General features: G+C 39.9%; 7 protein-coding genes across 8 annotated transcripts in view; 6 read left to right on the forward strand and 1 right to left on the reverse strand.

The window, feature by feature from the left end:
- LOC129791618 (uncharacterized) overlaps positions 1-5,543 on the forward strand; it is a 32,784-nt gene extending 27,241 nt beyond the window's left edge. The window contains exons 3-7 of the mRNA XM_055829856.1: positions 2,354-2,601; positions 2,668-2,806; positions 2,882-3,093; positions 4,641-4,895; positions 4,960-5,543. Coding sequence (XP_055685831.1) covers positions 2,567-2,601; positions 2,668-2,806; positions 2,882-3,093; positions 4,641-4,895; positions 4,960-5,227 — 909 coding nt within the window. The 5' untranslated portion in view covers positions 2,354-2,566 and the 3' untranslated portion in view covers positions 5,228-5,543. The remainder of the gene's footprint in view (positions 1-2,353; positions 2,602-2,667; positions 2,807-2,881; positions 3,094-4,640; positions 4,896-4,959) is intronic.
- Positions 1-21,409, forward strand: part of LOC129791558 (trifunctional purine biosynthetic protein adenosine-3) — a 1,078,967-nt gene that overhangs the window by 393,723 nt on the left and 663,835 nt on the right. The gene's annotated exons all lie outside the window — the stretch shown is intronic.
- The window catches only part of LOC129791559 (potassium/sodium hyperpolarization-activated cyclic nucleotide-gated channel 3), a 1,048,222-nt gene that overhangs the window by 252,619 nt on the left and 774,194 nt on the right, over positions 1-21,409 (forward strand). The window lies entirely within an intron of this gene.
- On the forward strand, positions 5,764-8,078 carry LOC129791579 (protein ecdysoneless). The gene has a single exon (XM_055829803.1). It carries the CDS (start codon positions 5,889-5,891, stop codon positions 7,839-7,841), a length of 1,953 nt encoding a protein of 650 aa, XP_055685778.1. The 5' UTR covers positions 5,764-5,888; the 3' UTR covers positions 7,842-8,078.
- On the forward strand, positions 9,355-14,494 carry LOC129791569 (xylosyltransferase oxt). Its single transcript, XM_055829788.1, has 2 exons — positions 9,355-10,751; positions 12,142-14,494. The coding sequence occupies exons 1-2, from the start codon at positions 9,765-9,767 to the stop codon at positions 13,924-13,926; spliced, it is 2,772 nt and encodes a 923-aa protein (XP_055685763.1). The 5' UTR covers positions 9,355-9,764; the 3' UTR covers positions 13,927-14,494.
- Positions 14,458-16,012, reverse strand: LOC129791621 (uncharacterized). The gene is made up of 3 exons (XM_055829860.1): positions 15,875-16,012; positions 15,209-15,800; positions 14,458-14,655 (listed from the first exon to the last, which is right to left on the reverse strand). Exons 1-3 carry the CDS (start codon positions 15,924-15,926, stop codon positions 14,526-14,528), a joined length of 774 nt encoding a protein of 257 aa, XP_055685835.1. The 5' UTR covers positions 15,927-16,012; the 3' UTR covers positions 14,458-14,525.
- LOC129791553 (kalirin) overlaps positions 16,955-21,409 on the forward strand; it is a 46,467-nt gene continuing 42,012 nt past the window's right edge. For both annotated transcript variants that reach the window (XM_055829732.1, XM_055829733.1), the window contains exons 1-3: positions 16,955-17,174; positions 18,245-18,570; positions 21,178-21,379. In XM_055829732.1, coding sequence (XP_055685707.1) covers positions 18,392-18,570; positions 21,178-21,379 — 381 coding nt within the window. In that variant the 5' untranslated portion in view covers positions 16,955-17,174; positions 18,245-18,391. The remainder of the gene's footprint in view (positions 17,175-18,244; positions 18,571-21,177; positions 21,380-21,409) is intronic.

The following is a 21,409-nucleotide window of genomic DNA, read 5'->3' on the forward strand; positions in this document are numbered from 1 at the left end:
CACTGAACCAGAAAAAGTCATCATCAACTCTACAAATAAAGAAAGAATGTCCATTGTTGAGTTTGTAATAAATTTTCTGATGAACACCTCCAATCTTCCAATTTGTGGATAAATCGAAATGGGAGTTTATAGAGAGAAAATAATTTAGCAAAGCTCTGACTAAATCAATCGCTGATGGTATTAAATTTATTTTGGAATTAAAAACAATCTCATAAAAGAAAAATACTTTCACCCAATTAACAACTAATCGGATCATCTGTGTGCCACAAAAAATTAACTTAATAGAGTTCTTTAGGCAAATTGGGAATTTATCGGGAGAAAAAAAATGTGTTGAGACTTTTATGATGTTAGAAAAAATGTTTATGTAAAAAAAAACCTCATGAATATTCTCATAGAAAAACTTCCAGAATCATCTGGAAAGGCATCTCTCACAGAGCTATGCTGGTTTATGTAAAAATGCATGCGATGGTAAAGTTATACAGCGCAAAGACCCAGTTCCCACATCAATGCAAATTTTTATAAAACATAATTAATAAGTTATGCACGAGGAAAATTGATTCTTCATCTTCATCACACACTCCTCTCTTCCGCAGCTTTCGCATCGCGTTTTTTTTTCTTTTTATAAGACGCGCAAGAGAAAGAAAAGTCCCACAGTGATTGAACTCATTTTTATGCGCAGATTAAAAGTAAGAGTTTGGATTATGTAATTAATTATTGGGTATTTCAGCCATCGTCTGCAGAAATTCACCCAGAAAGCTCCTTTGGTGGAATGAGAGAGAGACAGTGTATAATGACAAGAAAATACAATTATATTGCTTGAACTTTTGCCACCCTCTCTCTCCATGAAACACTCCCTGAATTATTTATCTATACACGCACAATGATGGAGAAAATTACACCCAAAGTCCATCGAGCGAGCTTTTCCCGTAGCTAAGCATTTTGTTTTGTACCTCCCACCCCCGCGTGACCTTCTCTACTGTGAGGCCACATGGTTCTGCGGGATCCTTTGAACAAGGAAACTTTGAACTTTGTCTCGTCGCTGAGAAATTATGCAAATTACAACCGAGAGCTTGACAACAATTAAATTCATCTTTTCTTATGTCTCAAACTCACTGCGCCCCCACCCACACAACCACCATCCCACCAAAGGGAGGGCAATCAATTTAATAATCCACCCACCTTTTGGTGGAAAATTAAAATCATCAGCATCATGAAGCCCCTTGCTGTCTCACCAGGGGGGTCTGTATTGAATTAATAGTGGGATTTATAAAAAAAAGAAAAAAATCTTTTTATTTTGGGGAAAACTCTTTTGCGAGGGAAATAAATCATTTTCACCTCAGTTTCAGTCAGAGAGAGAGAAAACCCGCAAGCATTGGGGAAAAGACACACAATCTTTGAACATTTCCCACTATATATGAAAATGTTCAATCACATTACATCACCACCACATTACTCTTTCGGGCGCCTCTAAGCCAAACCATTTTTATCCTTTTTCCTTCGTATCGTCGCTTGAAGCAACATATGACGAATCCGTAAAATTGAAAATTATTTTTTTTTAAATTTCTTTTTAAAATATCATTGCTCTGAAGCTCCACCAAGTGGTGACGTTGAACAGAAGAGGAGCCAATGAAAAATCTTTTCCTGAATCTGTCTGCCAATCAGAGAGATCTTTTAAACACATATTCTTCTTCTTATTTATTTATATTTCATCTACAATTTATTTCTTAATGCAATTTGGGCAATTTTTCTCAATTTTTTACCAAAAGGATTAGCTTCGATGCAAGATCAAAATGAAGAAAAAAAATTAAATAAAATGTAAATGAATAAGAAGAAAAAATTCAGGTCAGAACTTCCGAGAATTCTTCTGGTTAATTGTAACAGTATTTTTATTTATGTTCTTTTTTGGACAGGAGAACCCTATTTTTGGTCAGAAAAATGTTCTCCTGACTAAAAAAGAACGTTTTTCTGACCAAAACGGAATATTTTTTTGATCAAAAGCTGAATTTTCTGACTAAAACCCTAATGTTCTGATCAAAAGACTTGATCCGTTTTGAAGATCTTTTTATGTCTTCATCAGGTCTACAAAAAGTGTGTTAGATTATTATTTTAGTCAAAAAATAACAATAAATCAGAAAATTCTTTTAGATATTTTTTCTTCCATTTTTCTAAGAAACCTTTCAGAGATTTTTTTTAAAAGTACTTCAATGTTTTTAATAAGAATAGAATTTCTGATTATTATCCTTCCTTCATTTGCTAACTAACCCATCAACATTTCGACTTTAATACCACAAAGTAGCGACTTTTCCTACACACTCAATTTCATCCTCCGTCTTTTCCTCTCTGTGTCTTCCAGGTCGCCACACAACATTTCTTCTGGATTTCTACCTCACAGAATCACTCACAATAGAGATACTTATCGTGGTGAAGTAGATCCCAAGCTCCAACTACCTGCATAAATCACATAGATTGTGGGAGTTCAATCGGGAGAACACCCACCCATCCCCCCAGCCCTCAAAGGAACGAAGCCACCCCCTTAAACTGGATCACTGGACAGTATCGGCCGGAAATGTTGAAAGGGATTAACGAGAGAGCAGTAAAGAGGTATAAAATACATATAAATGTATAGAAGAATCAATTTTTTAAACTCTCGCAACTTTTTTTTTGCAGAATTAAGGGGGCTCACTACGTAGCAACGCACGGAAGGGGGACCCCAGATCCCCCATATGCTCAGGCAAATAGGGGATATTCAACAGATGGTGAGGACAGCCAGAGGGCACCATCGGAAAGGACCCTTTCGGAATATACAGTGAGTTTGGGGAAGAATTTGTTAAAATGAAAATTTAATGAGGCGACATCTATTGAGAAAATACATTTCCCAAAGGTGACAAACGAACGAGCAACACCACCCACAGCTCCAGCTAGAAAATCCCGAATGGAGAGACAAGAGAACGGGGTAACGAGGGGACCCACAACGGGACCACCGAATAGACCACCCCCGCGTGTACCTTCAGCCCTAAGTTATGACCATGGTGGGGATACAGGGAGCGACATCTACGTCACAAGTGCCGCCTACAAAGCTCCCTCTGAAATCAGGTATTAGTCTATTCATATTAACTTTGCACTAAAGCTCCATTAATTAGAAAAGTAGTTTTGTGGCGAATGAAAATTCAGCTCAAAGTTGCTTTCTTTAATCTCCCTTTAAAACAAAATCTCAATTGATTAATAGGATTAATCAAAAGATAATATACAATGATTATCCTTGGAGGTCCCTTAAGAGGGAAAAACCTTGAGAATCAGCAAGAAAAAAAATCCAAAATCTTGCAACATAAAATCTCCAACAAGATAGACTGATAAGAAGCACGTTTCCCGGGGCGGTTAGACGAGGGGATTGGTGCGCCCTGGGTGCGCATGGGGATGAGGGATGGAAAAGAGGTCACCAGATGATGATTGCGCTGGATTTTTTTGGGAGTGGATTTTTTTCTTTCTTTTTTTATGTATTTTTACACGTTCTTCATCGATTTCTTTTACGACACCAAAGTATTCCACCATAAAGATATTTTGACTGGGTAAACCACCCCCCGTGTACCCTTTAAGAGAGAGAGAGCGAGAGATTCCGTATATAAAAGCTGTAAATTACTACATTGCAGAAAAATATGTGAAGTATGTATTTTTATTGGGCGTGGAATTGTTGGGGTTTCCTTTTTGTGCAATTTTCTCGTCCTAAATGACATTTTTCACCATCACCCACCACCAAAAATTCCATGCGTGAAAAACCTTTTTCACCCCCTCTTACCCTTTGGCAAATAAACTCTGTGCCACTGTATAGAAAAATTCATTTTCATCAAGATAAACTATGTTTTTTTGGGGGTGAAAAGTTATGGGTCAAGGTGGGTATGAAATTGTGTGCTGATATTTTGGACACTTTATGTGCCTCAGGAGGAATAATTTTCCATCCCAATAAAGTCCGAGATAAATTTATCGGGAAAAGATAAACTCACGAAGAATATCAAAATGAATGAAAGAAAAAAAAATCTCTCTTCATTCACGAAAAAGGATTGTCCACACGAAAAAAAAATCCCCACAATGGAATCAGAAGCAGAGGAGTTAATCAATATGTTGAGGGGGTGGGAGGGTGGAATGAGGGAGGAAAGGGTTTAATTAAAAATACATAAATCTCTTCAAGAGAAAGCTCTGTGTAATCAAGTTCCCAAGAATAAGTTTTTCATCCACAAACTTCCTCTTTTCCAACAAAAACGCCGGTGTGCTCCATCTTGCTTGACCACACTGTGAGCGATTAAACTTTCCACAAGGGGGAGCCCACACAGAGTACCTAATCCTATGAGAAAATTTCCTTTAACAAGGACTCAAAGTCAAATATAACCATCAAAGCTCTTCGTGTAAGATAAAAATAGCCAATTTGAGAATGATTTTATCTTACCCGCGATTTTCCCCAAAAACTCGTTAGAATTTTCTTTCAAAAAGTTACACCACATCTAATTGGAAAGTGAGGTTATATTTTAAGCATTTCCTATTTATTTCTACTTTTAATTTGTTGTTAAACTTTTTTGAAATATCCCAAATATGTGCTCTTGGACGAAGTTTCTGGTCCACTAAATTGTTTTTCATTTCATCAAATCTAGTCGATACAGTGCAAGACCACAATCACGAGGTGGACCAAGAAGTATCTACAGTGTGGCGAGTTCCACAAAAACGGGCCGAAGCAATCGTTCGAGACGCGCCGCTGGCGCAACAATCGAAGCCATGTCAGCACCAAATCCATTCTGTCCAAATGCCAAAGGCGTCTGTTGCCTCATGCTCCTCCTCAATCTTGGCTTAATCCTCGTTACACTTGGCTTTGTTATTGTCATCCAATTCATGGAGCCAGTGTTTGTTTGGTAAGTTTAAATTTAAATTTTTGAATTCAAAAATTTTAAATTCAAACTTTGCGCCTTTTTTTAGGATCCTCGGAATTGTTTTCCTCATCTTTGGATTCCTCACACTAATTGGCAGTATGATTTACTGCGTAATTGTGTGCCGAGACGCCAAGACTCCGTCGCAGCTGAGGAATGAAGATCTCTACTGGACGCGACATTGGCAGAAGAATATTGGTTACACACCGCATGAGATCAACTATAAAACCGATCGATACGACGGATACTCAGACCGATACTCAGTCAGTAAAATGAGCGGCAAATACTCCGATCGAGAAAGCAATCATCGATACTAACAACATCCGTTCTTCTATCCAAATGACTAACTTTCCGAAAAAAAAAGATCATTTTCTTGTATTAACTAAAATAACAAAAACAAAATGGTGGACATTAGGCCATTTTAGGCGTCCTTTTAGAAAATTCATAATATCAGAAAACATAAGGATTTTCTGGCGTATTTTCGTTGTCTTTTAGCTTCAAATTCAAAGCATTAACCCAAAATAAATATTTGTGTACTTAAAAATCTCGAGTTCCATTATGGAGAATGCAATGTAACCAGGGTATCCCACACAGAGAGTAAAAAAAATATATTTTGTAAATAACTCAAGAAAATTGCGTTTTATTGTAAGAGAATTTCTATTACAAAACCGCTTGATCGATTTAACTGAAAATAAAGAATTTTTATTTAAAATTTGTCCGTTGAGTATTTTCAAAACGGCAGTTGTTAATATGAAAAGACTTCTTCAAAGCAATTGCAGCGCTCCCTGGAAACATTTCCGGAGTACGAACGGTACGAATAATCACGAAGATATTACGAAGTAATCACGAAGGAGTCACGAAGTAATGTACGTTGACAACAACAACAAATCAATTTATTATTGGAATTAATTTTATTCAAGCAAGAGTTTGGCCGTGTGTGGAAAAAGCCCAATAATTTCGGGAGTTGAGAAATGCAAAATGGTGTCCAATGGTGTGTTGGAATTTGTGCGTGAAGACGACTACATTGAGTACTTTCTGTTCCCACGACTTGTGGCTGAGGAGAGTAGGCGCAACGAGGAGCTGAATGAGATCCTTGTGCAGGTTGAGGGAATCACCGAGACCTTCTGCAAAAATTACATTTGGCACAGAGACGCATTTCGCGTGCGAGCTCGCCCCGGAAATGCCCACTTGCTTGAAGGCCAGACGCCGGGTGAGAAGTCAATGACACGCGAGAACAAAGAGCACCTTCCTGCACACTTGTACGGTATTACACACTATGGGGATAACATTGAGGATGAATGGTTCATCGTGGCGCTCCTGTATGAGCTCACGAAGCAAATCCCAGGACTCATTGTACGCACAGTGGATGGAGATGGGGAATTCCTGTTGATTGAAGTGGCAAACTACCTGCCAGAGTGGGCGAATCCGGAAACATGCCATCAGTGTGTCTACATTGCCAATGGGGCTCTCCATCTCCTTCAGAATCCCCATGAAGACACACCACTGCCCGTGCACGAAGCCCTCCAGGAGATCCGAGACAATCCTGCTGCCCATCGTGTGGGCAATGAGATTGAGAATTGCATTTCTCGTCGTGCTGGTGGGTATCCAGGAAAAATTCACGATAATCTCCACTGTGCCACTGCCTTCGTGCCTGTCGGTGTGGCTGCACTGCTAAAGCACAAACCTGCCCTCATTGCCAGTGCCATCCGGGAGTTTTGTAGCCGTGATGCGGTAGACATGAAAGTTTGTCGTGCCATGAGATTCTTCCCACCAGAGAATCGCGTCAATACCCGAATCACCTTCACCAAGTGTCTCTATGCCATGCTTGTGCACTCCAACTACAATCCTGATCGTCGTACCGGATGGAATCTCCCAAGTACATCGAGTAAGAACTACCTAGCACAGAGTTTGGGTATGAAGATTGCCTGTGGCTTTGAGATTCTGGCCTCACAGGCAAAACCCAATGAGGATTGGACGACAAATCGTCACTGGTTGAAGTACCTCGACACCTTGAAGGGTAAAGGGTACTTCCAGGACTTCCTTGAAGGTTCCAAGGACTACATGCGCCTCCTGGAGGCCGCTAAAGACTACTACCGCATAAATCTCAGTGAGATTCGTGAGAATTCCCTAACGGGGCAGCAACTTCTCGATGACCTCAAATCCATTGATTGCAACATTGAGGAATTTCGCAAATTGGAAGCAACTCTGCCACCGAGTGATGATGATTCCTGGCTCGCTGTCTCCCCGGAGGATCTCGATAAAATGCTCCATGAACGCTATGGTGGAGACAATGGGGAGGAGCCTGTCAATGGAGACAGTGAGATGACTGAAAAACTAGCCGAGTTCCTAGCACAAAAATCCCCATTTGATGGGGTGGAAGTACCCACATCGGAGAACCCACCAGTCCGTCCACAGCGTGGTGTGAAGAAGGTCAAAGGGAAGGTTCACTTTGCAGCTGAAGAAACGGATTCCCCCGCTGGGAATAATGTTGATTTCGATCCAGATGCCTTCCAATCACACGTTAAGAATCTCCTGGATCTTGTGATTCCTGAAGATAAATGGGACTCCAATTCGGACATGAGTGACTACGGGGAGGATACGGAAATTGCCAAGAATATCGATGAGATGCATCTCATCAAGACAAACACCAATTTGGGCATCTACATGAATCAGATGGACAAGGAATTGGCCAAGACAACAATTGGGGAGAGTTTTGAGAAGAAACCTAAAGCCCCATCTGCTACGGAGGATACATTTGATGACATTGAGGACTTCCAACCCGTGGACATTGACCTCAACACCCTTAAGAATATGATGGAGAGCTACCAGGCACAGCTTGGTGGTCCAGGCCCAGCATCGAATCTCTTTGGATCCATGGGGGTACGTCTACGTCCTCCTGGAGGTGATCCAGACAACAAAGCCGAAGACTAATCCCTGAGGCATCTTCCACACATCCTCTGTCTTCTATCTGTGAACTTCTGTGAGCTTTACAAATGACATTCTCGCCGAAAATGCACGCGTTTTTATTGTTAAAGACAGCACTATCCTGCTAAAAGGAGAGACTAAAAGTCCTCAACCAGCAGGAGGTGCCTGATGATTGCTTAGAAAATGGGATTTAACATCCCTGCAACAGGAAGATTGATAAATAAATGAGGAAAAGCGAGCTTATCCACCAATTTATATCATGAATATTTTTATTTTTAAATAAACGCGCCCAAATTATTTTTTTCAGACTTGCAAGAAAGCTCAAAAGTCTTGGAACACTTAAAAGGTTCACAAATCAGGGTTTGAAATAATGAAAGTTAATTTCAATTTTTCATTAAAAAAAATCGTGAAAAATTAAAATGGTTTTTTTTTAAATTGAAATTCTTGAAATTCTTGAATTTTTAAGATTTTCCTTGTGTCGAATTAGAATATTTATTTATTTATTTTAAGAATTGATTTTTCCTAGAAGTTTCGGTTTAACTCAGGTCCTTCATCAGTGGGTTTAATGGGTTTAATGATTATCGGTGATGGTCTGCATAATGAATTCATTAATTTTGAAGTTTTAATGAATTTTGGCACTTTTTAAACGAAAAAAGTGGTATTGTTTAAGTTTTTTTTTATCACTATAAACCAACATATTATAGTTGAACTATAACTTTTCCGTTTTAAACGTCTCAGGAAGGTCCTTAATTGCCAAAATTTCATTTTTATAAAATGGAAATAACGGGAATAAATAGACGGATAACAAGGAGCAATTGTAGGAGTTTTCTGACTGAGCAGTCGTGTTCTAATTTCTTCTTTGTTTCCTTTTTGTTCAGGTTTTAGAGAAAGACGAATATGTAAATTTTGATGTAAAATAACAAGACCTGATGAAGACAAACAAAATTTAACAAAACGTCGCTGTATGGCAGAAAATGGTGTCTTTCTTTCTTTCTTTTAGGACCATTGTATAGACTTTCCTTCTACACAGCCAAAAATACCCCGAAAATAATAATTTAAGATAATATAGAATGATTTAAGGACTGGGGGATATGAAAAATGACGTCCAGTTCGAAAAAGAAGAAGAAAAAGGCGATTGAAGATAGTTTAGTTTAGTTTAGTTTTTCTTTAAGTTTTTAATCGATTTCTCATTTGTTTCTAAGGAATATTTCAATTTTTCTTTTCAGAAATGATAGTTCTTGACCTTCTTAGCAGCCATAGAAAATTTGTATTTCAGCCAGGAATCTCAAAGAAAAAAAAATTTTTTAAGCAATTGAAAAAAATCGAATAGAAGTCAAAAATTACTTTAATAAAAAATTTAATAAAAAAAACTCTGAAAATTTAAAAGAAAATATTTTTTTTAATAACAAAAAGAATTTTATTTGATGTTTTCCTTTTCATATAAACATAGCTATATCATACAGCATAAGCATAATTTTTAAATTTCATGAAAAATTGAATCCTACAGCCAACATTTGCAGTGTTTCCATCTTGCCAGTGAATTGAATTAAGCTCCTCCGGAAAAAGGTGAAAAAAAAATGCCTCTGAGATGGCCTGAATCGCCTTGAGAGTCTTATGAATACAAACTAGATAATTGCTGGCAAACTATTGATAACAATGACGCAAGACATAGTACCGAGTAAATGCCCAGAAAACGCTGGCGAGTAGTGAAACATGACACGGCGCGTGTGAAGTGGTCACGATTTTCTGGGAAATTCACGGTCGATTTTGAAGGAAGTTTCTTTGCTGGATTGGAAGAAAAATTCCTTTTTTTTAACGAGGATAGAACGCTGTGTGGGAGTGAGAAAATCCTTTTTTCTCCACATATGCTGAGATTGCTGAAACTCTGTGTGGGGGCAATCACATGCTGAATGAGACTTTGTGCATTTAATGGCAATCATCGAGACCCTTGCTGGCCGATGGCTACGGCGCTACAGAGTCTTCTTCCTCCTGGGACTCCTCATTCTCTCACTGCAGGTCTTCCTGGCCTACAAATCCCTCAAGCTACCTCTTTTCGGGGCACAATCATCAGGTGATGAGCACTACGCGCATCATGTGGCATCCGAGGGAAGAGCCCCGTCGTCTCATCAGCACGGGGGGAAGGTAGCACGGCCAGGTGGTCATGCAAGTGCCCAAACGGATGAGGAGGATGGGCACAATAGCAATTCCAATCTCATCTCAAAGCATCCCGGCCCAAGGGAGGTGGTAGCTGGTGGTGTGAAGAAGCAACAGCATAAGCTGCACCTGGATGACCTCCCCTTCAGTCCACCGTGCTCAATACACTCCCGTGAAGCCATTTCTGCCATAAATCGCGCCCGGACGCCCGATTGCAAGCAACATATCGCCAATATCAGCTGTGCCATCCAAGATGGGCAACTCTACAGCACCTGGCTCCCCAGCTCCTGTCCACGTGGTCATCATCTCCCCAATCGTGCTCTTGGCTGTTTCCGCGATGAGAAGAAGTACCGCATCCTCTCTGGGTACTACACCAACTTCAAAGGCAACAACTCACCCGCAAGTTGCATCAAGATGTGCCTCCAATCGGGCTTTGTCTACGCCGGTGTTCAATATTCCACTGAATGCTTCTGTGGCAATGATGAACCACCCGCTGCTGCTAAACTCCCCGATCCCAGTTGCAATATGAAGTGTCCCGGAGACGCCAGGGAGGCATGCGGCGGCTATTTCGCCGTGAACATCTACGAAACGGGCATACAGAAGTTTACAGCTCAGGTGGCGCAATTAATACCAAAGAATGGGGTACCACGTGTCCGCATTGCCTTCCTCCTCACCCTCAATGGTCGCGCTCTGCGACAAGTTCATCGACTCCTGAAAGCCCTCTACTCACCCCACAACTTCTTCTACATTCACGTTGATTCTGTAAGTTTTAACCTTTTTTTCTCCTTCTTTATAAATCACGCCATTTCCGCCTTCGTGACCCACCCAGGGCACCGCTTCATACCGGCCTCTCTCAAATATTTACCCCTTATGTGGGACCCTTCTTATCAGATTGCTCGTTAAGCCGCAATCTTATGTTTGTTTGAAAATTTATCTCTTCTCCATAAACCTTCGTATCTATTAAGTGATTTTTCCATGTTTTTCACCTTCGTTTCAAACTAATTCTGTGATTTTTTTTTTGTCAAATGATTACTTTTGATAACATGAGGCTCAATTATTGGATTGAAAAAAATATAAATATCATGTAATGAGTTGGAAAAAAAATTGCCCTCTCGTTGTTGCATCATGAGAGCCCCTTACTACTTGAAAATATTATTTTGAAAAATTATTTGAGGACTTTATTCAAAGAAATAATCAGGAAAGGGATCAAAAACAAAGAAGATATTCCCAAACAGATTTACCATTTTCCACTAAGATAGAGTTGGAAAAAAACTTCCTAAGATTTGCCCAAAATTTAGTACAATGACGTCACCATGATGTTTTTTATCCTTTTAATGTATGCAGCATAAAAACACTTTGTGAACTCGACGAAGCTTTAACGCGAATGCTTTATTGTATTTCACGAATTAAAATAGTAAAAACAATTATGACGTCACTATTGGCATTTTCAGGAAAAAAATTATAATTTTAGTAGAGAAAAAGTTTTTTTTTAATCTATTTTTAATTATCTACAAGAGTAAGCGCATGTTGCATATTTCTTTTCCGAATAATTATCAATTTAAAGTAGGCATAAAAAATTATCCCAAAAATGCAAACAATTACGTCACAATTGCGTTTTTTATCTCTTCAAACAAACACTTGAAGCATTCACGCTGAAGTTTCATCGGCAAGTTTCAAAGATCCTTTGCGAAAACTTATCGATGAAACATTAATTCGAATGTTTCACAAATTAAAAGACAGAGAAAACTTAACAATGACGTCATATTTTGCATTTTTATGCGTTTTTTGACGCTTTTTTTCTGCAGCCCTGTCCTATTGGAAAATAGCTAATCTGGTTGCTTTAATCCTGTATAAGATTATGATTGTTTTGTGCCTCTTTGAAGGAGATTAATTATTATTTTGGTTCTAAAAATGATTTATTAATTCTATTCAAAATTAAAATTTAAGATTTTTGAAATCTTGACTTTGGAATTCAAATTAATTTATTTAGCAAACTCCTTAACGCAAAAAGCGTTAAGAAGCTTTCACAACATTTAGTTTAAATATAATTTGAATAAATTATTTTTTAACATTTCGAGGCCCAGAATTTACTTCATCAGGCCTAAAAATCTTTTTTTGAAAAACTATTTTTAATTTTTTTTTTGTTTTTCAGCGCCAAGACTACCTCTTCCGAAACCTTTTACGCCTGGAATCCAAATACCCCAATATTCAGCTAACACGGCGTCGCTTTTCAACAATTTGGGGTGGTGCATCCCTCCTGCAGATGCTCCTCTCATCAATGCGTGAACTCCTGACATCCACGTGGCAATGGGACTACGTGATAAATCTCAGTGAGAGTGACTTCCCCGTGAAGAGTGTGGATAAACTCGTGGACTTCCTCACGGCCAATCGTGGGATGAACTTTGTTAAATCCCACGGACGTGAAGTGCAGCGTTTCATCCAGAAGCAGGGGCTGGATAAGACATTTGTCGAATGTGATACGCACATGTGGCGCGTGGGGGATCGTGAACTGCCGCATGGGGTTCAAATTGACGGTGGGAGTGATTGGATTGCCCTAAGTCGGGATTTTGTTGCCTACGTCACGGATGAGGAGGAGGATGAGCTTCTTGGGGGACTCATGACAATCTTCCGGCACACCCTGCTGCCGGCTGAATCCTTCTTCCACACCGTCCTGAGGAATTCACATTTCTGCCACACGTACATTGATAATAATCTTCATGTGACCAATTGGAAGCGCCGGTTGGGGTGCAAGTGTCAGTACAAGCATGTGGTGGATTGGTGTGGATGCAGCCCGAATGATTTTAAACCCGACGACTGGCCACGATTGCAGGCCACGGAAGCCAAGCAGTTGTTCTTTGCACGTAAATTCGAACCAATTGTCAATCAAGCAATAATCGTTCAGCTCGAGGAATGGCTATTTGGACCCTACCCCGCTGATACGATTAATCTCAATCGCTACTGGCAGAGTGCTTATCACTACCTCGACCGAAGTCCTCCGGCGGATGATGCTTTGCTCACTGTGGCAGCTAGTTTAACGCGAATCAATGCAAGGAAGCACGAAGGGATCCTCCTGCCGGGGAAGGTGGTTGATGTGTTGCTCTTTATGGAAGACGATGACTTCCGCGGGTTTATTGTGCAACACGAAATCTCCTGGAGTACCGATGATACGGAATCCAGCCTCATGGAGATCCTCGTGAAACCCACACAAGCTGTTCAAACGACCAAAACATCCCCGCTTTCGAGGAGAATTCGAAATCTCGAGGTGAGCTCGGAATACGATCAAAAGGAACAACTTGGACGCAACTACCCACGTGCATTGGGCCCCAATTCCGATCCCGTTCTCATCTTTCGCCTCACCCAATCCACCACAGACAATCACACAGCCGTCCTCAATCTCACGGTTCTCTGGATTGATCCTACGGGCAATATTGGGGACATTTCGGAGCTTCACATTGACGACACGGGCGGTACTTTGGTTAACTTTGCCAAAGGAACCCTCCGGAAGCCCATTATGCCGGGCATTTGGACCGTTAAGGTGCTGCTGAAGAAGACAACAGTGGCTGTTTGTCGTTTTCTCATCACCCCGCTGCAATACAGCGTTGGTGAAGTGATTAGCACGGAGAGAGCACGAAAAATCAACAGAGGAACCCCCAATGAAGCCCTTCATGCTACAAGTGAGTGGATCTCACACGTCCTACCCATGGAGGAACGCCTCCCGCTTGAGGAGAAACTCCAGGAGGATTCAAAGAAAACCGGAAGGGAGCTTGAACAGTGGATTGACAATCTTGTGGGGCAATTTTTCATTATCCGGGAAATGTGTTCACAACACCCAATACCCCAGCAACATGTGGGGAGATGTGAGGATACAGCGTGGAGTTCTTTTGCTCCAGACCCAAAGAGTGATGACAATTTGCACGTGAGCAGCGTAAAGACGTGAAGAAAATGTAGAAGTCAAGATAGAGGCAAATTTGTGATATTTTTAGCAACATATTGGGGACATTTTGGCCCAAATCAGGAGCTTTGCTGTTCTTCTTTCCTTTCAAGATGATAAAACTCTTTAACTTCCCCTTCCCGGGCAGGGGCATTCATCTCGAATATCATGAGAAAATGATTTTTCTGCGCCTTCCCGGAGGGAGTTTTTTTCATTAAAATTTGTGGATTTTTCTCCCTTCATTAAGTGTTTGAAAGAAAATCTCAAGAAAAACTTCTTTTCCATCCCAAAAAGAAAATTCTCTCTTTGGCGTTTTCCCTCTCAGAGAGGAAGCCACGGAGGCAATTTGGGATGACAAATAAATATCAGAGAAAAAAATATCTTTAGAACTTTAAAACAATTTAAATCTTTTTCAAGACATTGCTGTGCCATCACGCAATAAATTTATGGATGTGAGATCAGTAAAAAAGGAACTGATCATGATGAATTAAATGCGTTAAATCATATTGAATTTTTCTCCTTGTAAAGTGTATCAAATAGAAAATTACCTAAATATATTTTTTTCTATCAAAAATTACAATTTGAACTTACTCTAAGCGCGCCATTCAGAGCTCCAAATCTTCATCCGGATCTTCCTCGTCGATGTCATCATCTGCTTCGGGGTAGTAAATGACTTTTCCTTCACTTCCGCTGCTTTTCTTCTCTTCAGCATCTCCTGTCTTATTCAGCAAATGCCTGACAAGGGAAGGTTATACATTTAAGAGTACGGAATGGCTTGAAATTTTCACCAAATATTCTTTACAATGTATAAAAACCCTGTGCCAAGGCTTTTTTTCTACAGATCCGTAGTTTAATAGTTATAATTAATTAAATTTTCCCATAGAAAATTCATTTTGAGAGAGCAAAGCGCTCGACAGAAACGCAAGAGAGAGCACTGCGCGCGCGTCTGTGTGAGTGAGTAGTGGTAAGTAGCGAGCGCACGGTCAAAGAACTGCTCACCACCACTCACTCACACAGACGCGCGCGCAGTGCTCTCTCTTGCGTTTCTGTCGAGCGCTTTGCTCTCTCAAAATGAATTTTCTATGGGAAAATTTAATTAATTATAACTATTAAACTACGGATCTGTAGAAAAAAAGCCTTGGCACAGGGTTTTTATACATTGTAAAGAATATTTGGTGAAAATTTCAAGCCATTCCGTACTCTTAAATGTATAACCTTCCCTTGTGAGAGGAAAGGAAAATTGAATAATTTCTGTGATTTTGAATACTTCTTTGGCAATTTTTCTTACTTCTCAAAGGGAAGGAGAAGCTTATTCCTGGCCAGAAGATCCTGTTCACTGAGGGAAATCTTAAATGTTCCGAGATTGTCAATATTCACGGGATTCTCTGGCACTTTAGAAGCTTCCTCCTTCTTCTCTTCTCGTGTGGAGATTCGATGATTTTCAATTGAGAATCTCAAATTTTTCTTCAACACAGAACCTCCGGGTTTCCGGGTGACAATCTTGATGGAATTTTTCCCCTCTAGCGTTACAATTTCCTCAGCTAGGTGCTCCAGGAAGGGTACAATGAATGCCTCCTTGATGTACTTTTGCGTAGCATAGAGAACAATGTGCTTCACGCAGGGAGAACATTGCAATTTGTGGATTAATCTGAAGAAATCCTCCAGGGCGTATTGCCGGGAAATGGAAGCAACAGACGAGAAAATAATACTAACACTATCCTCTGGGAATTTCAATAAATCCCCAATGTCAATGTTTTTCCGCACATCCTGCAGGTTATTTGTAATCTCAAGGAAGTCCTTGTGAATTGTTTTAGCTCCCAAATCTTCCAGGAGATGTTCTGCAAGGATTTTCCAGTGCTTCTCCTCGAAGCCAATACGATCTGTTTTAGGGGGGAAATTTTCATACAAGGATACTGAGGATTGAGCTGGAATTGTGCAGGATATCTCAACTTACCCACAAAGAGTATCGTCTTCTGGTGATGCTGCGTTATCAAACTCGATAACATCGTAGAAAATGCGTCGGAAAATACGGTTGAAAATGCAAAGAAAACACACGTGTGCTTTTTTGACAACTTTTTGTATTTGGCGCCTTTTTTGCTACTATTTGCTCAAGAGAAAATGAGATGGATGCGTTTCACCGCTATTCGTCTCCCTTACACTTTCAGTTTTTCGCAATTTTCTCGCGTTTTCCACCGAATTTTCCGGGAAAATTGTGTTTTTTGTGACCAGGAAAACACTTTTGAATTTTTGGCATCAAAAATTCCAAAAGTCACGAAAATCCATTTCCGGGAAAAAAAATGCGTGTAAAATCCCCAACCGTCAAAATTTCCGCGGGCCCCAAATTCCACACGGAAGAGCTCCCCGAGGGTCCCGCAGCACCCGTAAGTGCCCCAGACACTCCAAAAATGTGTTTTATGCCAGAAAATTCGAGAGAAAAACAAGAAAATCGCATTTTTGGAAAAGCAAGCAAAAAGTTCGTTAAAGTTCAAATTTTATTATTTGTACCACACGTCACACGGCGCTGTTTAGTTGATTGAGGGGAAAATGAGATGGATGCACATGCTATTTCACGGCGATTCTCTTACTCGCTCGTCACTGATACTGTCTCCCTCACACTTTCAGTTTTTCCCAATTTTCTCGCATTTTCCGACAAATTTTCATGGGAAAATGAGGTTTTTGTGACCAGGAAGCGACGCCGCGTCGTTTGGCGTCCCCGGTTCAAAACATTCAAAATCCGCGCCAAAAAAAGTTGTGCAAATTCCACAAAAAAATCCGGGGAATTGCGCCACCAAATTTTTACTGATCATACTTTGGGCCCCCCTGAGCATCCCGCCAACTTTTGGCGCCCCAAAACTGAGTTTTTCCCGGAAAAATAATTATTTTAAAAATTTTCCGCACACCCACAATTCCGCGAGAATAATCAGACATGTCGTATGAAGCTCCACAACTTATGCTGCAAGACAACGTTTTATGTGGGCGGTGAGCAAAAAGTGAGCAAAATGTCAAAGTTTGACGCGGAGAGACGTCAAAATATCCATTATTTTGTGTGCTCTCTATTGTGTGGTAATTTTTATGTGCTCTCCCTGCCCAGATGTGAAAATTCCCAAGGAATAGTGCATTTAATCGGCTAAAGTGGCGTTGAAACAGCGACAATAATGTGTGCCCCACGTAATTTATGTGTTAGTTGCGCTAAGGAATCGCTCTCTGTGACACAATCGATGATACAAAAATAAAACACAACAATTTGGGAAGAGGTATGAGAAAAAAGAAGAAGGAAACTACGCCACCAGCGCATCTTGTAGCACATTTCGCCCCCACAGAGGGGGCAATGGGGTACGGGTGGAAATTGGGGGTACATTTTGGGTGCATCTGTGCAGGTTGGAGGTCACGATTTGTACGGAGAAGGCCGTGAAAATGGGCATTTTGTCAGGCGCAGAAAAATTCATTGTAGTGGGGGCGGCGGAGCTTCTCCCCCCTTGTGCAAAGGAAATGGCACCTGCGGGTTGTCCGGAAACTTTGTCGTCACTGTGTTGTATATGTAGCGGCTCCGTGGTGGCTTTTTTTGGCAATGCTGATGGCTAGAGCGCAAGAGGAACGAGGAGTGTCCGGAGAGACGAAGATGTGTATTTATAAAATGAATGGAGCCTCCTCCTCCTCCTTCTACTCTATGTGCTGCTGCCGATTGCGTCAAGAAAAAGCCATCAAAAAGCTGCGTCTTACACGGTGTTCGGGAAGGGGGGAATCCCACTCATCTGCTGCTCAAAATGTTTCTTCCCGTGATTTCCTGATTCTTCCGGCGTGGGGGTGGGTAGTCGAGCAATGTGCCAAGACAAGATGAAAAAAATGTTAACGGGGGAAGGAATCCGCGCGCGCGAAAGCTCCCGCAGTTGAGCACCATCCGCTACCGCAGCACCGCAAAACGAGCTCAATTTCTTCTCCCTCGCGCGATCACTCACGCTTGATTGCATCAAAATGAAATATTTATTATTATATTGCAAATTATAATTAATAAAGAGTGAGGGAGTTACTCTATGTGTGAAATCTGTTCGACTTTTATTGCACACACACGTTTTTTTCTTCATTCGCGCGCCGTATGTACTCCCTCAGAAAGCCCCAGAAACATGTAGTTTTTTTCGCGCCGTGGTCTCGCCAGAAATGCATGAAGAAGTATATTAAAAAAAATCCGCTCGTGGGGGCGAGGAGATGTGTGCGAGATGTGAAAAAAATCATAAGCAAGAGCTGGTTGGGCTTTTTGAGAGATGTGAGAGAAGCAAAAATCAACAGACAGTCATGCAATGATATACGATTTAATTGCACTGTGCAGATACGATTGGGTGCCGCTGAAGATTAGAATTGCATCGGGTTTCGCGAGGGAAAGAGAACAGCACCAAATTGCCATAGGGAGTGTGTTGGTGTTGGAGGAGGGGGCTCTTGAACCCGCGTGTTGGACCACTTTTCTGTGTGACGCGCAATGGACGGACTCAGGGCACTGGACCTCCTTCCGCTGCTCCAGGATAAGCTGGCCATCTTGCCAGGGAGCCGCGATAATCGTGGTGGACCCATTATTTGCTTCCCCAGCTCCACAAGGCGCGACAGAGCCAAGCTGGAGGACTGGCGACGACTTCTCAGCTATTTGATTGGAATACCAAAGTGAGTTTCTTTTTTTTATTTATTTTTTTATCAAGCTTTTGGAAAAATTTGAATGATTTTCCTATCATTTTTTAACTTTTTAAAAATATAATTGATCTGATAACGGGGAAGAGAAGGACTGAAATGTCAGATCAAACATTAATAATTTTTATTATCAATGAGAAATTTCTCTAAAAAAAAAATTGAAATAAATATCACAAAAAACTTCGAATAAGATCCATGATGAATAGCCGAAAACTTCTCGAAATGTCAAAATATCCAACATGGCGGCTGATCTAGCTCTTTCCAGAAGTCAATTTTATGTCAAATCTTTCCGAAATTTTCGAAAATCAATCAAAGATCACTGTACCGAATCAAAAATTAGTCTTAAATCTTTAGAAAACCGCGAGAAAGTTATCCTAGAAAGGCAAGAAAGAACCCACAATAGGACAGGAAATATTCAAAAATTCTCAAACTGTCAAATAAATCAATATGGCGACTATTCTAGCTCCTCTAAACTGTCAAACATTTCATAAATCTTTGCAATTCTTCGAAAATCAAAATGAATCAAATATAACTAATTTCTTAATGTAAAATTCTTTTTAAAAAATCGCGCGCAAATTATGCTAGAAAGACAAGAAAAAATCCAAAATTTGGTACATCTCAAAGATATTTTTGTTATAAAACCTTTTTAAAAATCTGTGATTTGTTAAAATAAAAATTACTGAGAGAGTAGAAAAAATTAATAAAAAAATTGTCCTGAATATTTTAAAATTTTCACAAATTATGATTTCAAAATCGCGTAGAAAAATTGATTCTGAACCAAAATTCTTAAAAAGTTTGTGAAGAAATTCTAAAAATCTCCCTTTAACCAAATCCATTTTACTTTTATGGAAGTAGAATTTTTTTATTCCATTTTTATGCACTGAAATTCAATAAAGAAAATTAGAACGTCAAATAAACCAACATGGCGGCTGTTCTAACTAATATTCTAGCTGTCAAAACATTCGGAAATCTTCGGCAATTGATCGGAAATTAAAACGAATAAACGGTTAATTTCTCCCTCAAGCCGTGCGCAAGTTATGCAAGAAATATTGAATATTTTTTCTTGAACCACAATTTGGCACATCTCTCACAATAAAGCTCACAAATCCGCGCAATCAATACCTATATGGCAAAAAGCAACGCTTTGACTTTGAGAAAAGAGGATTTTTTGGGTAAACACTAAAAAGAAAGAAAGAAAAAAAAACGAAGCAAGAAAGTATAAATGAGATGATTCAATTAATGGGGAATTTTGCGTGGTCGTTCACATAATCGCGCACAAAATATTACTTTTCTTTTCGCTCAAAACAATTGAATTGCAAAGTGGGTGAAAAGCGCAGTGGAGCAACCGGAGGGCTTCTTAATTTCCCGCAAGATTAGGGCACGCAGCGAAATGAGTTGCAGCAGCTATCTCGCAAATAGGAGAAAATAGCGGCCTTCAAATTGCTTCGCAGAAACTCTCATTGATGTGTTTTTAAGTCTTCTTCATGGAACTATTAACATTTAGCCAGAGTTGTGATGAAGCTGGAACTTTGGAGGAAGAAGAATAAAAAAATTGTTAATGTTGTAAATAATTTTTTTTGTGTGAAATGCAAGGGGTGTTTATCTGGCAAATATTTGGAATATTTTAGCAAATCGTCCGAATCTTGACGAATAATCAGACTGTTGACAAGTAATACCTACAAATCTTAACAAAGACTTTGAATCTTTAGAAGAAAAATCAGAATTTTGGCGATTTAGTTCAGCAGAAGTAAAAGGTTTTCTAACCTCAACCTCAAAATAATTTAAAAAAGACATGTGTAGACCCAATATTCTCAGGATCGACTAAGAATTTGATCCTGATCAATTTCCCGTTGAAATTGGGGTCATACATGTTGAGGGATTTGAGCACTTTTCCCGCTTCATTTTCGCCATACAATTTTCCCAGATCTGGAATAAAATTGAACAAGTGGCGCCACGGCAGGAAAACTTTGGAGCTCTGTTTCGGAAGATTGTGGGGTATGGGGTCATATAAATCTGACCAAATATGATTTCCTCGGATTCTACAAAAAAAAAAAAACATAAATTTGTCAATTTGAATTTATTTTTGGTGCCACCCGTGGCGCCACTTGTAGAATTTTATTTGAACTCCTGGAAAAACATACGGGAAAATCAACATGAGGCTTTTCTCAAATTCCTCTATCTGTATGACCTTAATTTCAACGGGAAATTGATCAAGATCAAATTCTGAGCCTATATTGAAACAAATTAGGCCTACACATGTCCTAGTTTTATTATTTTGAGGCTGAACGTCGGATCTGCTGCACTAATTAGTCCGAAACTTCTTGACAAATAATTTGAATTTTCTTAACAAATAATCCTGATCTTGACGAAGAATTCGATGTTTTTCATTCAGATAAACACCCCTTGGTGAAATATGGGGGCAGAGAAGAATGAGGGGGAGATTAAATTGATTGGAATTTATGTATATAGAATTAAAATAAATAAATATTCTTCGTCTCTCCCGATGGATGAGGGGGACGGCGAGAGAGAGAGAGAGACGAGAGCTAAATTGATATTTATTGATGAATGAACAATATATTTTAGTGATGAAGCAAGATCGATTGGATTTACGATCGTGATTGACAATCGTGGCAGTGGAAGTTCATCCGGGAGTCTCAAGTCTATCTTCAAGACACTCCAGGAGAATTTTGTCACGGGCGTTGTGCACCAGGTGGTCATTATAAAGTCCGATAACTTCTGGCAGAAGCAACGATCCTCCATATCGAGTCACAAATACAAATTTGAAGTGAGTTTGTAGTTTTAGTTTTAGGATTAA

Source organism: Lutzomyia longipalpis, chromosome 3, assembly GCF_024334085.1.
Source record: "Lutzomyia longipalpis isolate SR_M1_2022 chromosome 3, ASM2433408v1".
Taxonomy (NCBI): domain Eukaryota; kingdom Metazoa; phylum Arthropoda; class Insecta; order Diptera; family Psychodidae; genus Lutzomyia; species Lutzomyia longipalpis.